At 41.2% G+C, this 16,698-nt stretch overlaps 1 protein-coding gene across 4 annotated transcripts; it reads left to right on the top strand.

Moving 5' to 3' along the window:
- The first annotated feature begins 4,217 nt into the window (after window positions 1-4,217).
- On the top strand, window positions 4,218-15,618 carry scn4bb (sodium channel, voltage-gated, type IV, beta b). Of its 4 annotated transcripts, none has more exons than XM_037468313.2 (6): window positions 4,218-4,694; window positions 4,972-5,272; window positions 10,633-10,796; window positions 10,870-11,089; window positions 11,869-11,998; window positions 12,140-15,618. In XM_037468313.2, the coding sequence occupies exons 2-6, from the start codon at window positions 5,188-5,190 to the stop codon at window positions 12,234-12,236; spliced, it is 696 nt and encodes a 231-aa protein (XP_037324210.1). In that variant the 5' UTR covers window positions 4,218-4,694; window positions 4,972-5,187; the 3' UTR covers window positions 12,237-15,618. The 4 variants fall into 4 exon arrangements, with proteins under 4 accessions (XP_037324210.1, XP_037324212.1, XP_037324211.1 ...); XM_037468315.2 differs by having other exon boundaries at window positions 4,221-4,694; window positions 4,972-5,193; XM_037468314.2 differs by lacking the exons at window positions 4,218-4,694; window positions 4,972-5,272 and adding an exon at window positions 10,404-10,473.
- Window positions 15,619-16,698: the final 1,080 nt, after the last annotated feature.

Genomic DNA, 16,698 nt, shown 5'->3' on the forward strand with positions numbered 1-16,698 from the left:
TTAACCGCTCAGTTAAGCCCACTGTTTTTCAGTGCTAAATGAACTCTGCTTTAACACTTGTTTAACACAAGAACCACATCAACTTGTTTGCTCTGTTGCACTGTGCCGTTGAACAGGTTCTTTCTGTCTGTGAATGGGTTAATTGCTGCTAACAAATACAAAGACATTTTGAAGACTTTATTTAAGGAAAATTATCAGCAAGAGGCAGTTAATGATGAGTAAGAAATACAAGTAAGTGAATTTGTCCACATTATTGCTTAGGCGTACTGTAGGTGAATAATTCCTTAAGCGTACTGTCTGAAATGTATTGGAGCTAATTGGCCTCTTATTTCTCACAAATAAAAGGTATGTATTATGTATTATTCTTGTTTACACAGCGGTTTTGCCCAACACTGTAAAAAACTACTTTATCCTTTTTTGTTGTTCCAATACATTTATCTGAAAGCATTGAAATATTTTAGCTATGTTTTAGCACGTAGTTTAATGGTAGTTTATATGTGGAGTTTGTTTACAAATTGTTCCTTATTTATGCAGCATGCTACAGTAAAACATTATCATGATTTCAGAGTGATGTTTCTATAAATAATGAAGAAACACCTGACGAACGGGAGACATCTTGGAATGAACAGTTAAAATTAAAACTATTTAATAAATGAAAGGGTGTTTTACTAAAAAGAACATCTCAGCTGAGAGTTGCGGTGCAGGCTTCTTGTCTGCACGCGTTAATTTTTCACAAAATATGTGATGATCCTTCATCGTGGCAAGACTGTCTTGCCTTACTAAGATCTTACGATCTTCGGACGCAAGATTGTCTTGCGTCCGAAGAACGATCGTTGGACGCAGAAGGCTGTTCGGCCGAACAACTTTCTGTTCCGAAGGTCCGAACAGAAAGCTGGTCGTCAGGCTGTTCGGAAGGTCCGAACAGAAAGCTGGTCGTCAGGCTGTTCGGAAGGTCCGAACAGAAAGCTGGTCGTCAGGCTGTTCGTCCGAACAACCTGACGACCAGGTGGTGGTGGGTGGGACCCTTCTGCGTCCAACGATCCTTTATCGTGGCAAGACAGTCTTGCCACGATGAAGGATCATCACATATTTTGTGAAAAATGAACGCGTGCAGACAAGAAGCCTGCACCGCAACGCCGCGTTAGCGTGCAAAGACCAGTACACGTCACTCGTTCAGACACCAGAATGAACGAGTTCACAGTAACGTTCATCGGGCATTAATACAGTACGTTCAGTTCACGTTCGCCCAAAATATGAACGAGTTCATGAACTATCGTTCAATGAACGCGTTCAGGCACAACACTGACTGTAGGGGTGAACGCTGCAGCTGCTGCTAGTGTGGAGTGAATGGACAGCAACATTAAAGCAACAAAGGGGGAATGCTGTCCCCTCAATGAGAACCCTGGTTGGATAAGGATTCAAAATTGGATATGAAGATTAAATCTGATGCATAGCTTCAGTGTTAAAACTGATAAAATAATTGCTGTCTGTGGTTCTGGGCTGTGGCAATAATTCTGAAAAATAATAGCTTGCAGCAACATATGCAACCCCCTATCGATGCCTCCTATCCCTTTGCCTTGTCCGGTATACCTCATTCTTTCGGTTCATGCAAATTCTATTGTTTTCTGTAAGCTTTACTGGTTAGTTTTCTTCCAGAGATACAGACAGGTATGATACCTGTATGTATTAAGGGATACATTGGCTCTAGATCTTTAGCTGCTGAATGCGCAATGTTTCTTTTTAACCCCAACTGTCCACGTAGGTAGAGCTGAAAACACATCTTCCTGCTGCCAGAAAAATGCAGTGAGATAAGTTCAATTGGAATTAATGTAGCATACACCTACAGTTGTAAACACCCATTACGCTAATACTTCGGAAGATACAAACTGCTGCTGGATAAAAGATGAAATTAAAATCTTCATACTTCATTACATTGAAAGGGGCCTAAGTAGGGTACTGATTCATCTGATAATATGTCTCTATCACTTTGATATCATGTGTATTACAAGTGCTTATACTTTTTTACGTTGAGTTAATTCTTTTGTGCGTGATATTTTGAATACAGGACATTAACATTTAATGGAACATTTTACAGTATTTTACTGCAGTAAATTACTGCATGTTTTACGTAATTATAAATATATGTATTTCTTGTTATTTATTTTTATATTCTGTCTGTGCTTGTACTGCTCTTACTTACTACAGTGTGTCCTTGTCTCTTTTTGGAGCAGCATGCATTTTTGCTGCAGCAGGAGCAAATGACACCTACGTGACATTAAAAGCTGAGGGTGCACCTACGTGCACACATGAATGCTAATATTTATTGACACAGTACATACCATGGGGTTGTGTTTGTGTGTTATATGAGCACTCTCTGTAGTTACAGATGTCCTGCATAGCTCTGCAGCAGCATCCAATCTTTCTGCAGCAAAATGCTGTTTTTTTCTTCTTCTCTTTGCAGTTCTGGAAGAGTTCCCACTGCTGCTGCATTGATCGTCAGTGGAGGGGCCTGGAGAGGAGAGCGCTGAGCCTGCAGCCAAGCCACATGATCTCTCAGTTTAGTGCTCCACATCCGTCAAATCAACCCCCCACCGCCCCCCCCCCCCCCCCCCCCCGCACCCGCTCCACCTACTGTCATCCAGCGCAACACTTCCCATACTTGTATATGCCCATTATAAACCATGTTGATCATTGTTGGTGTAGCTGTGTGATCTGGCAATAATTTCAGGCACTGCCCATTCTGATTTGAATACAAACACATAGTGTTTAATTAAACAGTGGTTCAGTTTGTGCACTCATTATACTGTGAAAAACATTAGATTTTAATGTGGATTTTACTGCTGTGCTTTTTCACCAGTTGTGTCAGGACCATCCATTTCCCTCACTATTGTGTAGTAAATACAAATTAAAGCTGATTTAGACCCATTTCACTTTAATCAACACAAACTAAGACACATATCTATCGTAATCTTCTGCATGAGCTAGTAAAGAAAAGACATACCAATCTTAGAGGGTCTTTATATCTGCTTGACATCCTGCTCAAATAATGATCAATGGCAGGTACCTGCATCTGTCTTCATAACTCAATCTGCATGTGCAAATTTCAGTTACAGCCCGTCGGGAATCGCAAACTTTACCTTTTCTTCTCATGTGAGAGAATGCAAGCAGGATCCAAAGTGCAAAATGTATGTGTAGCTGTCGCCTTGTCCTCTGCCTGTGTAACTGCACTTTGGCTCAGATATAGCACACTCATCACATGGTCTCAGTTGCATCCAGTTAACACTGTCGATTCTCCTTTTTTTGCAATTTGAAACTGAGATTAACCTCTTACCATCTTTTTAAATTTGAAATCTTTTCAAATTAAATAATAAGTCATAAATACTATGCAGTCACCTTAAATTTACAGTAATGGAAAGTATAACCGGAACATAATGTGTATGGATGCAATGATAGCAGGATGTAACATTGATTAATTAGATCTGGAAACTCTGTGCTATGCACTTCTTTAGTCGACCTGCAGTGAATGGTAAAGCTAAATGCTATTGGTCAGCTGTTGATGACTGATGTCTATTCATTTATGAAAAAGGAGCTGTCCTAATGTAAAACATGACTGCACACATTGCATCAGGCATTGGCCTGATCACAAGAGAGACTTGTCTGCCTCATGCTATACAAGATAGTTTGACCTTTGTGGGATTGAATGGAACACGGATGCACACATCGCCGGTGGCTGAGGAGGCTGATTATTCCGAGCCAGGGGAATAAGAGGCCTGGAAGGAGCCTGCTTTTGACGACAAGAGGAAAGCAAAGTCAAATGAAATGTCATTCTCTCCATGAAATAATAAAAAATAAGGAAAAGCTTGCAAAGTCCCATTACAGTTCAAAATCTGAGATTTTCAATTGTGTAAGTAGAATAGTAGAAGGCTTGTCTTTTTTCCCCTCCCACTTGAAATGATGTCATATTGATATTTAATTCCTTGACGGTGACGTTGTCAGAGAAAGAACATGTGTTCTTGTGAATGGGGAGTTTTGATTTGGGGCTGTGTGACCGTCCCGGCCCTCTGGGGATGCACTACACAGCCTCCTCCCCAACCTGCACTGCAGAACTTTTCTCTGATCTTCACAAACACTCTGAGAAAAGTGCCTGACTCTGCATACACGCCCCGAGTCAGAAGACGGGGAGGAGGGTAAGGCAGGGAGGGAAGCGGATAGGGGAGGAGGGAATGGGGTTGATGGAGGGAGAAAGAGAAAAAGGGTGAAAATAGGCGCAGGTGAGGGAGGGAAGACAGAGAGGCGAGGGGAAGAGAGAGAGAGAGAGAGAGAGAGAGAGAGAGAGAGAGGTGGCATGTAGCCAACGGAGAGGATGGGGAAAAGTTGTGAGGTAGCCGGAGGGACGGGCAGGGAGGAGAGTCGGCGTCATTGGTGCTCTGCTGAGGGGAAATGAGAGCAGCTTTTCCTCCGGTCCGTCTGTCTCTCCACATTTCTGTCTTTCTCTCTGTCTACCTCGCCACTGTAATTATCTGTCATCCTGGCTGAGGCTGTGATGTGGTGGGGTCTGCAGTGAAAGTGCCGGCTGGCGTATTCTCCTTGAGTGAACCCTGACTGTGCGCAGTATTCGCTGCTGTCCTGTCCACACTGACTCAGCTGTGCAGGCAGCCTGCCGGCCTCTCAGCGAACACCGGCTGCAAGAGCAGGTAAAGAAAGGCATGACAGAACTTGAGCTGTGCATTTTTCTTAAGCTTTTACGTTCAGACTAAGAGATCCTGTTTGCATAGGAAGACTAATGCATGCAGGAAACATGTAAACATGTCTGTGCTAAAATAACTTTTTACCTTACTGTCCGGGCTTTTACAGAAACGTAGTGTTCCATTATAACATTTCTGTTGATTAACTTTGTCCTTCTTCCTTTTCTCTCCCTCTGTATCCCCCCGACCCCCACGCCTCCTCCTTTGCCCTCTGTCTGACCTACAGTCTCTTCCACCGTGGGCTAAGCGGGCAGGCTGCCTTCACCCTGACAACTGCGTGTGCTCGACTGGGACGTGCCTTGTTTGGGGTCCAGACAGCATATTCCACATTCAGTAAAGTAAACCAGAGAGGCTGAGTTGGGCTAAAGGATATTGTACGAGCTACCCGGGGGCCGTTGGATCCTGCAGCAGTATCTGTTTCGAAACAGACAAACTGGCTGCCATGGAGGTACAGTGGCTTGGGGTTGAATTCCCGAGGCCGGGCCCTCCACATAGAGCTGTTGGCCTGATCTTCTCTATGCTGCTTGGTAATGTACTTACGTCACCTCCTACGATGCCTCCTCATTTCTCTTTCTTCAAAAACTTCTCATTTGGGTTTTCTCCCCCCTCACTCCTCCTTGGATACCAACTACTTCTCCCAAAATCAATGTATGTTTGTGTTTTATGCAGAACGACGATGTTGACGCTTTTCCAAATTTAACATTGACCTTCAGTTTCTGACCAAGTCAGTGTTGACTGCAATTGTATTCAGGTCAGTACACCAGGTCTTGCCAAAGATAGTTAGTGTAGATAGGTGTAGATAGTGTAGAAAGATAGGTAGTGTTTCTTCTGAAGGATGGAAGGTTTCATCTCAGGAGGATGTGCTATAAGTTCAGCCTCGGAATGTTTCATTAAAATGGACTTGATCATTGTCATGTTTCAATAGTTTGTTATTATCTTCGATCCAAATTAGTTGGGAATGGTAGGGAAAAGTAAATGTCGGTAGAATAGCAGCTATTGTAATGCAAAAGCTGTGTTGGACCTGAGGCAGTGTAGACCAGAGGGTGGATTTGCCTGCAGTGGATGTGTATCTGCAGTAATAGTGCAGAGAGTCACTATCAGTTTAATTTGTATTTTTTTCATATATCAATTTATTGAAATAGAGTACTTTGAGATTGTACTGTTACAGTCCAGTAATTATCTAAATCTAATATTGTCAATTACATTCGTGCAGGAGTTTGAGACTGACAGTGGTGATAACCACGTTGCTTTAATAATGTGTTTTGGATATAGAGGATCAGCTGTGAATGAGGTTTTCACATTTCTTTCCCTTTTGAAGAAAAATATCCCATTACCATCAAATTTCAGTCACAGGTGACACATTCTGTTTAAATATCCTGCATAAACTGGAATGCAGTTTCCCTGCTGCATGTATTCAGCACTGGCCCTTATCTGAAAATGACTTTTGAGTGATACACTTCCACACTTTTCTGACACTGTTTTTGTGTCAGAAAGTGTATGCAGCAATAGTGCAGCAACGACCTTCTGTGTAGGAACTGTGGGCTCTGAAAATGGCAAACCCTGATAAAAAGTGTAATAACTACTTTGTCTATCTGGACATTTTCTATATATAGGGGAACCCCTGTGGGTGTTTTCATGTGTAAAAAAGTTCACATGTTACTGGTGTCAGGTTTCGGGGGTGCAGGTTGAAGGCAGGCAGGCAGGACTCAAACGCAGGATTCAGATTTCCGAAATGTGCTCTTTATTTTGCACAAAAACGAACAGGAGCCAAAAGGACGTGCACCAACGATGGGTAGACATAGACAATGACGCGACCAGGCACAACAGGCACAAGGGGCTTAAATACACAAGGGAGATGCAGGTGATTGGACACAGGTGGAAACACTCAGGCAATCACAGGACAAGGCAGGAAGTGAAGTTAACCCAGGACCACAAGGAACATGATACTTCAAACTAAAACAGGAAGAGAGACCAAACCGTGACAACTGGTAAAGAAATAAATCAATAGAACACACAAAAGATATATATAGAGAATTGTCTGACAAAAGACCTAACAGCCCTCGATGTCCTGTAAAACATGAAGATACAAGGCTAAACACATCTACGTGATGGCCCAATGTGTGGACAGTACACATGGACAGTTGCACGTTGATAGAGTTCAGATAACTACTCTAGAGGAGGCTTTAGTGCAGGCCTCACGGCAAGAGGGAAAATCTGTATTTTTTACAGAATCCGGCTACTTTTGGCCGTTTCGCATGGTTCAAATACTTCTTCTTATTGTCGGATCCTATTGGATCCGACTAACACCACGCGAAAGAGAGCGAGAGTTTCATCTGCCACTCAGAAGCCAAAATGAGTAGAGCGTAAAATGACCCTTGAGAGTGACGGTTGGCTTAGAAACCCCCCATATGCCTTAAAACCTGCGCAGATGGCCGCTGCACCTATCTCACTAAAAATAAAAAAAGAAACAGATTAAATTCATAATGTCATTTAAAATGTCTAAAGTAAGGGACATTTATGATTATATGCTTTTGAGGCTTGGTGGTTAGTCAAGGTTGGTCTGAGAGAACTTATACGGATATCAGTGTATTCGGCATTGTTTACGCTAACAATTCTGTGTCTTGTTTTTGTTGTAGCCTCTAGTTTTGATGAAAGAAATGCACATAAGCACCGCCGTGTGCAAATTATCTGGACTAATTTGCATAACATATTTACTTACTTTTCTGAATTGTGTTTGGAGCCAAACGAATAAATGGAGATTATAGGATATTCCTGTTGGTTCAGTTTTTCACCCATAAAGGGGAAGCTAGTAACCAACATCTCAAAGAAGTGAAATTCATGTTTGGTTGACCATTCTATTTACTAATAGGTGTTTTATTGTACAGCTAGAGATAAAGTGGCCAATATTATCTCACTTCAGACATATCTGCATTGGTGTAAATGCCATTGTAAGTTAATTAGAAGTCATTTAGAAATGGTGGAAATGGATTTTCCAACCCAAAACATCTTGGTCATCCCAACTTAGTAAAAATGATTATAAAAGTGAAGAAAAGCACAACGCTATACTGATGTGTCATCAGATGTTCTTAAGCTCCTAACGATTGTTGAGTATCAGCTGCTAAAATGTAGTTGTGGCTGTCACAAAGCAGAAGGAGACGAACAGGTGAGGTACCAGAGGTTTTATTTCAAACACAGGAAGCTCCGTGATCGAGTTGCCGGCGAGTAGTCCGTTTGGAGTCCGGTAGGTATTTATCGGCGTTACTACGACGAGACCAGACAACTGGCAGAGTGAAGGTGTGTGGTTTATGAAGGGATCTGGTGATGCGGGATGATGACGTGCAGGTGGTGAGAACAGGTGATGGTGATTAGAATTCAGGGGATTGAGAACGAGTGGGCGGAGTGATGATGTCTGGTGTTGATGACGGTGTCTCCGTTACAGTGGCCAGGCTATGGTATTCCATTATTTTGATGTACACTGTATTTTTGGAAATTATGTGGCGATTATATGTTCTGAGATATTCACATACGGTATATAAAATGGAGCATCACTGTTGTACTTTTAACTGAAGCTCCAAATTCCAATGGAAAAAACCTTATTTGAAGTTGGAGTAATATTTTAATGTTGCTAAAAAATAAGAGAAGAGATCATTTTATTCATTTCGCTGTCATTTTAATTGTTTTGTTGTGCAGCTGCAGTCACTAGAAATATGTAACTAAAAATATGTTATATGAATAAATACATATTAAAAAGGTGAAAGGTTAATTAAAACATTTCACTACAAAATGTGACCAAGGAAAGGGGCGGGAGCGGTGATGCTGTTGCTCTCTCGTCACTGCTTCTTTTGGTGTTTTTGCAAGCTCACCGTGCTCCACTGGACCAGCTGATCAAAACGATAGGAGAAAGGGAGTTATGCGAGATAGCAAGGGTGAGATGAGACGGAATCAATGACATTCCCAATCACAGTGTACCACAGGCTCTGTGTGTGAAGCCCTGTCTTGTGCCTCTAGCGGTGCTACTCCGTACTTGCTGCAATGTGGCTCGTCATACGTTGACCTTGACCGTGTTTTGATCAAAATGTAACACACAAATCCGAATCCCGGGAATGTGAGTGGCGGAGGAGAAAATAGAGCTGCTCCTGAAAACCATTCGTCTTTTCAGGTGTTGAGTTTTCCCTCTATAACCTAATCATATGTGTACTAGTCCTGCACAGCACTTGGTGAGCATGTAGTTAACGTCTCACTAGACATTAAGCAGGACGAGCTGAACATTTGGGCTTTCCTTTAACGGCTAAAATGATATACTGTGGCTCTGTTCTACCTGTGACCTCATCACATCACATAAACAGTAGGTGAGATAGTAATGAGGAAAGAGAAAAAGATAATCGATAAAATAAGACCTGCTCCATCAGCCTTAATCTGTGAAAGTAGGAGTTAATCACTGAGGTTGTGTTAGTAGTGACGATATTATATGCTAAAAAGTCTTCTTGAAAACATGAAAATCTAACTCGGATGAACGATGGAATAAATATTCTATGATGTATGCCCATTTGTTATATTACATACTGTAGTAGTGAGTAAAATATTAATTAAATGATCTATACTGTTTTAATTAATCAGGTAGTTAGAGTTTTGATGTGTATAAGTCAGATTTACTGTCACCGTCCACTGTCTACGCCCCTTGTTCAGATGTGACTGGATGGAAGGTCAAATAATCAAGCCTCTTTTGTGTCACAGGGTGCAGATGCTTCCTGAAGTATTTCCTTTTTTTCACAAATATGACACGCATTTAGGAAATTAATGCTTCCAAGGAACAAAAATTATTATCCATGCAAGATAGACTGTAAATTAGTGACCTTGAGCTGGAAATTGACTTTGCTGCCTTCACAGCAAACCACCTGTTTCTAGTTTTTGTCACGTACGGCTGGTGCAGGTAGGCAGGGAGGGACGACTCAGACGCAGAGTCTCCAAACAAGTTGCTTCTTCAATAATTCCGAGGATTGGGGACTGATGCGCACCAACAACATGCAATTACGAACAACGACGCGATAAGGGGCGCCAGGCACACAGGGCTTAAATACACAAGGGAGGTGCAGGTGATTGGACACAAGTGGAAACAATCGACACTGCAGACAATCACAGGACAAGGCAGGAAGTGAAGTTAACCCCCGAACAAGAGACATGAAACTTCAAAATAAAACAGGAAGAAAGCCCAAACCGTGACAGTGGCGGCCGCCCAAATATGCAGTGAACTTGTTGACACAGTAGAATGGGGTGTTTCTTGGCAGACTGTTAATTTTTAACCATATGACAAATAGCTTTGTTTGTGAAAGAACATGGAAATGACAATGGTGAAAATTCAACTTCAACAAAATGAACGTGTGGTTGACCTCTGGAGAAGGAGGAAAACGCACGTTTAATGTAAAGTGGTGACAGTTTGTCTCACTAGAGCCAGATACTTGTCCTGATCTTGATGGCTTGATTAGTCATTCTCTCCTATCCTTAATCTGCATCGCTAAATTATCGCCTTTGCAAGAACTGCACTTTTTAAAAATGTTCAACAGGAGGACAGGTGCAGGTGATTGGACAAACAATCAGACAATCACAGGACAAGGCAGGAAGTGAAGTTTCCCCAGGGACACAAGAAACATGAAACTACAAAAAAAAAAGCAAGACATGAGCCCAAACCGTGACAAGTTTAAATGCAGAACTAACTGGCTGCTGGCCAGAGGTACTGCTCTTCTTATCCGATGCTCGTCAAGAAAACTATAAAAAAGTATTTTACAAACGTAAAGCAAACTGACATTGATTCAACACAACGCTCTGAAAAGTGCATTTGTGGCCTCTGCAGTCTTATCTTAACGTGGTTTATATTCCTCTTCCTCCTCAGGCGCTTGGTCTGCTCAGGCCCTGGAGATGTTGGTTGGGAAGATTCCTTTTCTGCAGGCCGTGAATGGCAGCACAGTCATGTTGCCTTGCTCATACGCCAGCTGCATCGGTATAGAGGACCTCTACTTTAACTGGCAGTTCAACGACAACGGCACCATGCAGAAGGTAAGAACCCTCTTTCGGAGAGACAGATTCAAGTCTGGCTGATTGGGGATTGATCGCTTGTTGGTCCCATCAGGTGTGTGATTCAGTGATAGCATCAGAGACGTCGGTGCCCAAGGTGGCTATCTATCGAGAGCGGGTGGAGTTTGTGGGGATGAACCGTGCCAACAACATCTCCATCTTGCTGTGGAACATCACCTTTGAGGACAGCGGCGAATACACTTGTTTCGGACGCAATCCCAAAGAGAAGGGCAGGAACCACAGTGCCATCTTCCACCTCCTTGTGGTGGACGAGTGTGAGTGGTCCAGGTCTTTGCTTCATTTTCCTATTATCCTTTATCAATGGGGTCGTCCGGCAAAGCTATGTTGGTTCCTAATTTTTAAATGCATTACATTTAGCTTTTTTTAAATATGCAAATTGTTCTTAAACCAGCCATTTATTCATAAATACCAGACAGAAATCTCCCCCCTTTCAGCATTTAAAAGTCTGTCCAATTACGCCCAATATGACGATACATCCTTATAGATATTCCTAGTACTACATGCCCTGATATACTGTTTAAATTGGCCAATGACAAATGTGGGACAGCTCACTCGGGATTGCTTCATGACCCCTTAATGTGCACACTAAGGTAGTAATAAACTAGAACATTCATTTGTGTTTTGATGATAAGATAAATCAGGCCACTTAGGGAGGAAAAAAAAAAAGGATCCTACAAAAGGAAAATAGAATATAAAGAGTGTGGAATTAATTCATGACTGATTTAAGGCTTCCCTTCGGCATTTAATCAATTATTTTCTGAAATGTTTTAGTTATCAACAAACAAAGGCACACAATCCAGGAAAGCTACTATTGAACTAAACATTCTAATGTTTTTAACTTTGGGTTTAATCATGCAGTTTATTTAAGCCCAGTCTGTATATAGTTTGAATCTATGCTTTGGTTGGTCAGGGTTAGGAGATGGCTGCAGCTCCAACACTACAGCTCTAACTTTTTGTTGATGAACCAACTCAATATCCTTTTTCAAACGTTAAATGGTTCATACGTACTGTGATGCTTTGTTAATGTGTGCAGTGAAGGTGGTGGACAACACGCTGACCATCATGATAGCCTCAGCTGTGGGAGGAGCCATCGCTGCTCTAATGGGCTTCATGTTGCTCAAGAACTTCACTCTCTATGTTCTTTCCAAGCTTGAGGAGAGAAAGTGAGTTTTTACAACCACCTGGGCGTTTACCAGCAATGCAGCCATTGTTTGATCGGAGTATGGAGTTCAATATGTTTCTTTGAGCTGCCGTGGGTGTACAGTCCTAACCTTGTCTTCTTTTTTCCTCCTATGCCATTGCAGTAAGGAGTGCCTTGTAACTTCATCAGGGATCGACAACACAGAAAATGGCCTCTCAGGATCCAAAGCTGATTCAAAACCAACACCAAAAAAGAAATGAGAAAGCGCATGAATATGAAACCACCAGGGTCCTCATATTTATGTACCTTCTTTGCAAATACCAATATATGCACACATGATGCACACAAGAAAATGTATTAGTGTTTGGATCCTAAACACAGCCTGGCTGTGGCTTACAAAGGAGAATACATACAGGTGCAAACAAATGTGTTCCATGATATACAACTGAAGAATGATTATTACAAAGTACATTTAAAGTGCACATAACAGAGACGCTCCACTTAATTTATCGAGAATCAAGTCTAAATCCTATAATATTTACTTCCCACCTGGTCTCTCAATCATCACCCACCTCTTTACTGGGTCTGATAACAGTTAAATATTTGAAAAATGAAAAGCCAGTGTGGAATGGCACTGGTTAGCAGGTGTACCAAGTGTTATGTGCTTAGTGTAAGTTGGGGGATAGCATGCTTTTTAATGAGCGGTACGCTGTGCTTCTGGTAGACTGGTTCTTTTTTTATATCTCACAATAAAAGAAACCATGTGCACATCTTTTAACTTATGCTATTAAATCATGTCTGTTGGGGGTCATTCACAAAACAAACAAAAAAACAGTTGTATATCATTGTTGCACAGTTGTTATTAAAAACTACTTGGTATTCTTGATAAAACAATGATTGGTCACAGCCAGGATGCATAAAAATCACTTTCACATAAAGTCAAAACAAAAACACTTGTCTTTTAGTGCTTGAGACAGGAAATAATGGTATGTAGTCAAAGCTGTGCTGAAACCTAACTAAATTTACAAAATCCATTTGATAGAATGGACAACTAAATCAGAATTGAACTATCCATCCCACTGATACACTGATGAATTTGTGGCTACTTTCCACAATACACCTCTAGTATATTGTATGATATGCTGAGAGGGTGCTTACAAAAATGGTCCTGACACAACATTTTAGGATTCAGCCCAGCTCTTCATCCTGAAACTTCTCTTTGCTTGATATAAAACAAATGTGCCTGTTATTGCTTTTAGGCTCCTCTGCCAGTGAGGACGACTATAGATTGCAAAATAATTTAATAATAAAGCTCAGCAAACAGTAATAATACAACAGGGCTCTGACTTAATAGGAAATCCCCTGAAGCAAACCCCTTAGAAAATGAATGAACCCGTGATAATTCTGCTTTTAACACATATAATCAATGCATTTCAGCATGTGCAACACGGGCCAGACTTTAGACACAATGCTTGAAAACACAAAATACATACTTTTGGGGGAAGAAACCACATGGTCTAATGTGCTAACACTGTCAGAGTCAGCTCTGAGGTTAACTGTATCCGCCCCCAACGCTTATTTCACCGTGTAAACCCATGCTGAGGCTAAGCCGTATTTAGTGATGTGGCCATGAATACTGTAAACCTGGATCGGACTCAATATATTTGCTTGTGCGTCTCAGTACAAAAAGGGTTCAATTTTGAGCACATGCTTTTAAATAAATACTGTTTATAGCTGCACTGCTGTGAAAAAGATGAACTTTTTTGCCCTGACCTCGCACAGAGTTAATTACCCATAAACTCATAGCTGATAGATGATCATGGCGGTCAGGTCCCGGATAGCAGGTTGAGAAGGGGGACTGCAGATTAAGTATTAACTCTGCTCAAGAAAAAGTGATGCACTGACTGCTAAACAGGGACGGTCCCTACCAAGCAGTGTTGTAGGAGATGAATGTACTGTATCTGCACACAAAAAGTGAAATGCTATTTCAGCTGCAATTACAATATACACGTGTTTTGCACCTTGGAGACACTGAATGTCTGGCTTAAAAAAGAAATATACCTCTGGAGAATGGGACAGATGTGCGGCTAAGCAGGGGGTCAGGTCCTCCCCAGTCTCAGCGTAGCTTAGCCAACTGTACTGTGAAGAGTTTCCGGTGGTTTCAGAAGCTCACTGTTAGAATAATGTGCCTCCACGCTAAAGTGACTCCAGTCTATATTCACTGGCTTGAAGCAATATTATAAAAGGTATATGTTGGCACTTTGAAAACGTGTATATTTTTGTGTATGCATAGGATCTAATGCAAATCGGTGTCAGTTTGTCACGTTGTTCATCAAAGTGAGATGAGAAGAAACCACACAGCCCACATGAGCCCAATGAAATTATATTCTTTGTTTAATAATGCCATGTAGAGGGATCCGTCTTACAGGAACAGTTTTGGGAGGTTTGCTTATTTGCTTTCTTGCTTGAGATTATGAGGAATAACGCTCAAGTGTCTGGCTGGTTATCTTAGCAAAAAGGTTGATCTAGCTAGCGTGCCTTCTTCCTAGGTTAAGAAAAGCCACCTACCAGCACCTCTAAGGCACTTATTAACATGTTAGATTCTGAAGTGTAAAGGACAAATTATGTTTTTACGGAAGGGTTATGTGCACTACTGTTGCCAGGGTGCAGTGACTTCCTGGATTCTCCACTGGTTACCTGGCAACTGCACAGTGTCAACAATTCTCCAGCAATTAAATTGACATTATTACGTGTTTGTTGGTGAGCTTCCTTGCTAGGAAGATTTTCTTTTTTTAAAGGAGCTATGCCGGCTGTTTACACCTGTTGTTACCAGTCACTTTGCAAAGATGAGTTAACCAAGCAAAGTGAAAAAGGTTTCCTTTAAGTGGGCTATTAAACAATTGGCTGTTGAAACTATTGATGGAACATAATATTTTGGTTTGACTGATAGAAAGGCAAAAATGCTTGAAAAGATAATGCATGGTGAAAGAAATGTTATGAGTAATATACATTTGTCATTTGTCTTCCATATTCTTGTTTGATTTAAAAATGAAAGAATATCAACTGTGTAAAAAATCCACTGTTTATCAAACATTCAATTGCAATAATTATATTTTACTGTTAAAGAGTATTTTTTTTCTGATCCCTGTCAGTTGTTGTCCGATTAGACTCTGTTCCAAATAATACTGATTTCCTTCTCACCAATTGAATTGAAACCAGGCTTTTGTCTAATGTTGAGATGGTGACAGCGAGGGCCTTATGATGACAAGCCACTCTATGCAAATCAACAGGAGTGACAGTTGGTCACTTGGCATGCACCTATGAGACAGACCTGTGAGCGAGACAGGAGACGTAAATCAGGGAGTTGTGTTGATGGGATGCAGGCCAATGGGAAACATCAAGAGAGGAGCTTGGTGTGGACCGGAGTCTGTGCACTTGATCAGGCCCCGCAGAGCGGAATGGACTCACCAAGTCAGGCGCCACCTCTGCTCTCTGCACACAAATATAACCTGCTGTACAACTTTAATGCTCTGGCTCGCCCTCTATTGATGTCTCCCGTGTCATCCTCTCACCCATGCACATCCGCTCTTAATGTCTTTACTATAGAAACATGAAATATAATAAAGTTTTGAATACAAACTGGCCTGTTGTTTGTTTGTAAATAATTGGATTGGATTTCCTGTTGGGCCGTAACACAGAAAAATACATTAATGCCAAAATCATGCTCCAGCTAATGATGTCATTGGAGTTATCTCAATTTCTAAAAATACAAACCTTAGATATCTCATGGGGAGTATACCTGTGTTTTGTGAGCTTTTGGAGAGCGAATCTCTGACTATGCTGGATAAATTCTTAACATTTAATTTATTTAATGTACACAACATAACTGCTACATTATATCTGTAATCCCTCTGCTAAACTAGGGAAATTAACCTGTTATCTTGTCAGTACATTTACATTGATAACAACATCAGGCTCAGCCTGCATGCAAATGATTGTTTAAAGTGATCTGATCTCCATGTACTTTCCATTGGATGCAACACTTGACCTCTCTGATATTAGGAGGTTTGGAATGATTGCACAAAAATTATGTGATAATATTGTTGGATGTAATTTTTCTTTTCAGCTTCAGCCATTGATAATAAATGAATCCTCCAATAAAATGCAAATATATAATTTTGAACATGCAGGAGCATATAGTTTAATCCTTTATCAATGTTTTCGTCCTGTGTTCAATATGCTCCTTCCTCCCTTTATGCTTTCTACAAAACAACACACAAACTTTGAATTCCATATAAAACCAGAATCAAAAACTTCACACACATCAAGATCTGATTATTTGTACTTCACGGTTTTCATTCATGGTGCAGTTACGTCACATAACAACACGTCCTCAAGTATTACTTTGTTACTAAATCAAAGAGACCCAAACACAATCCCACGGCACATCAACACTGTCTTATGAAACTAAATAATTGTGCAAAAATGTGCCCGCGTGCATGAAGGAGTCTAACCAGCAGATGTCAGCAGTGACCCGCGTGTGCGCGCGGAAGCTTGAACCGGCCGCTCACAGCGTGAAGGGAGGCAAGAAGGCGATGACCATTTACTGAAGACGTTTAAGTTTAAACACCACAACGTTTCCATTGAGTGACATCCGAAACACTGACGTCAAAAAGAACCACGTGTCTAGATGACTATCGATTGTTTTAAGGTTAATATGTA

This window comes from Pungitius pungitius, chromosome 16 (genome assembly GCF_949316345.1).
Source record: "Pungitius pungitius chromosome 16, fPunPun2.1, whole genome shotgun sequence".
In the NCBI taxonomy this organism is placed as follows: Eukaryota; Metazoa; Chordata; class Actinopteri; order Perciformes; family Gasterosteidae; genus Pungitius; species Pungitius pungitius.

Bases quoted from the DNA above. Each gene is read 5' to 3' on its own strand.
- scn4bb (XM_037468313.2), top strand. From the start codon at position 5,188: ATGGAGGTACAGTGGCTTGGGGTTGAATTCCCGAGGCCGGGCCCTCCA. The intron at 5,273-10,632 runs GTAATGTACTTA...CTTCCTCCTCAG, and splicing joins GATCTTCTCTATGCTGCTTG to GCGCTTGGTCTGCTCAGGCC. The intron at 11,999-12,139 runs GTGAGTTTTTAC...ATGCCATTGCAG, and splicing joins TCCAAGCTTGAGGAGAGAAA to TAAGGAGTGCCTTGTAACTT.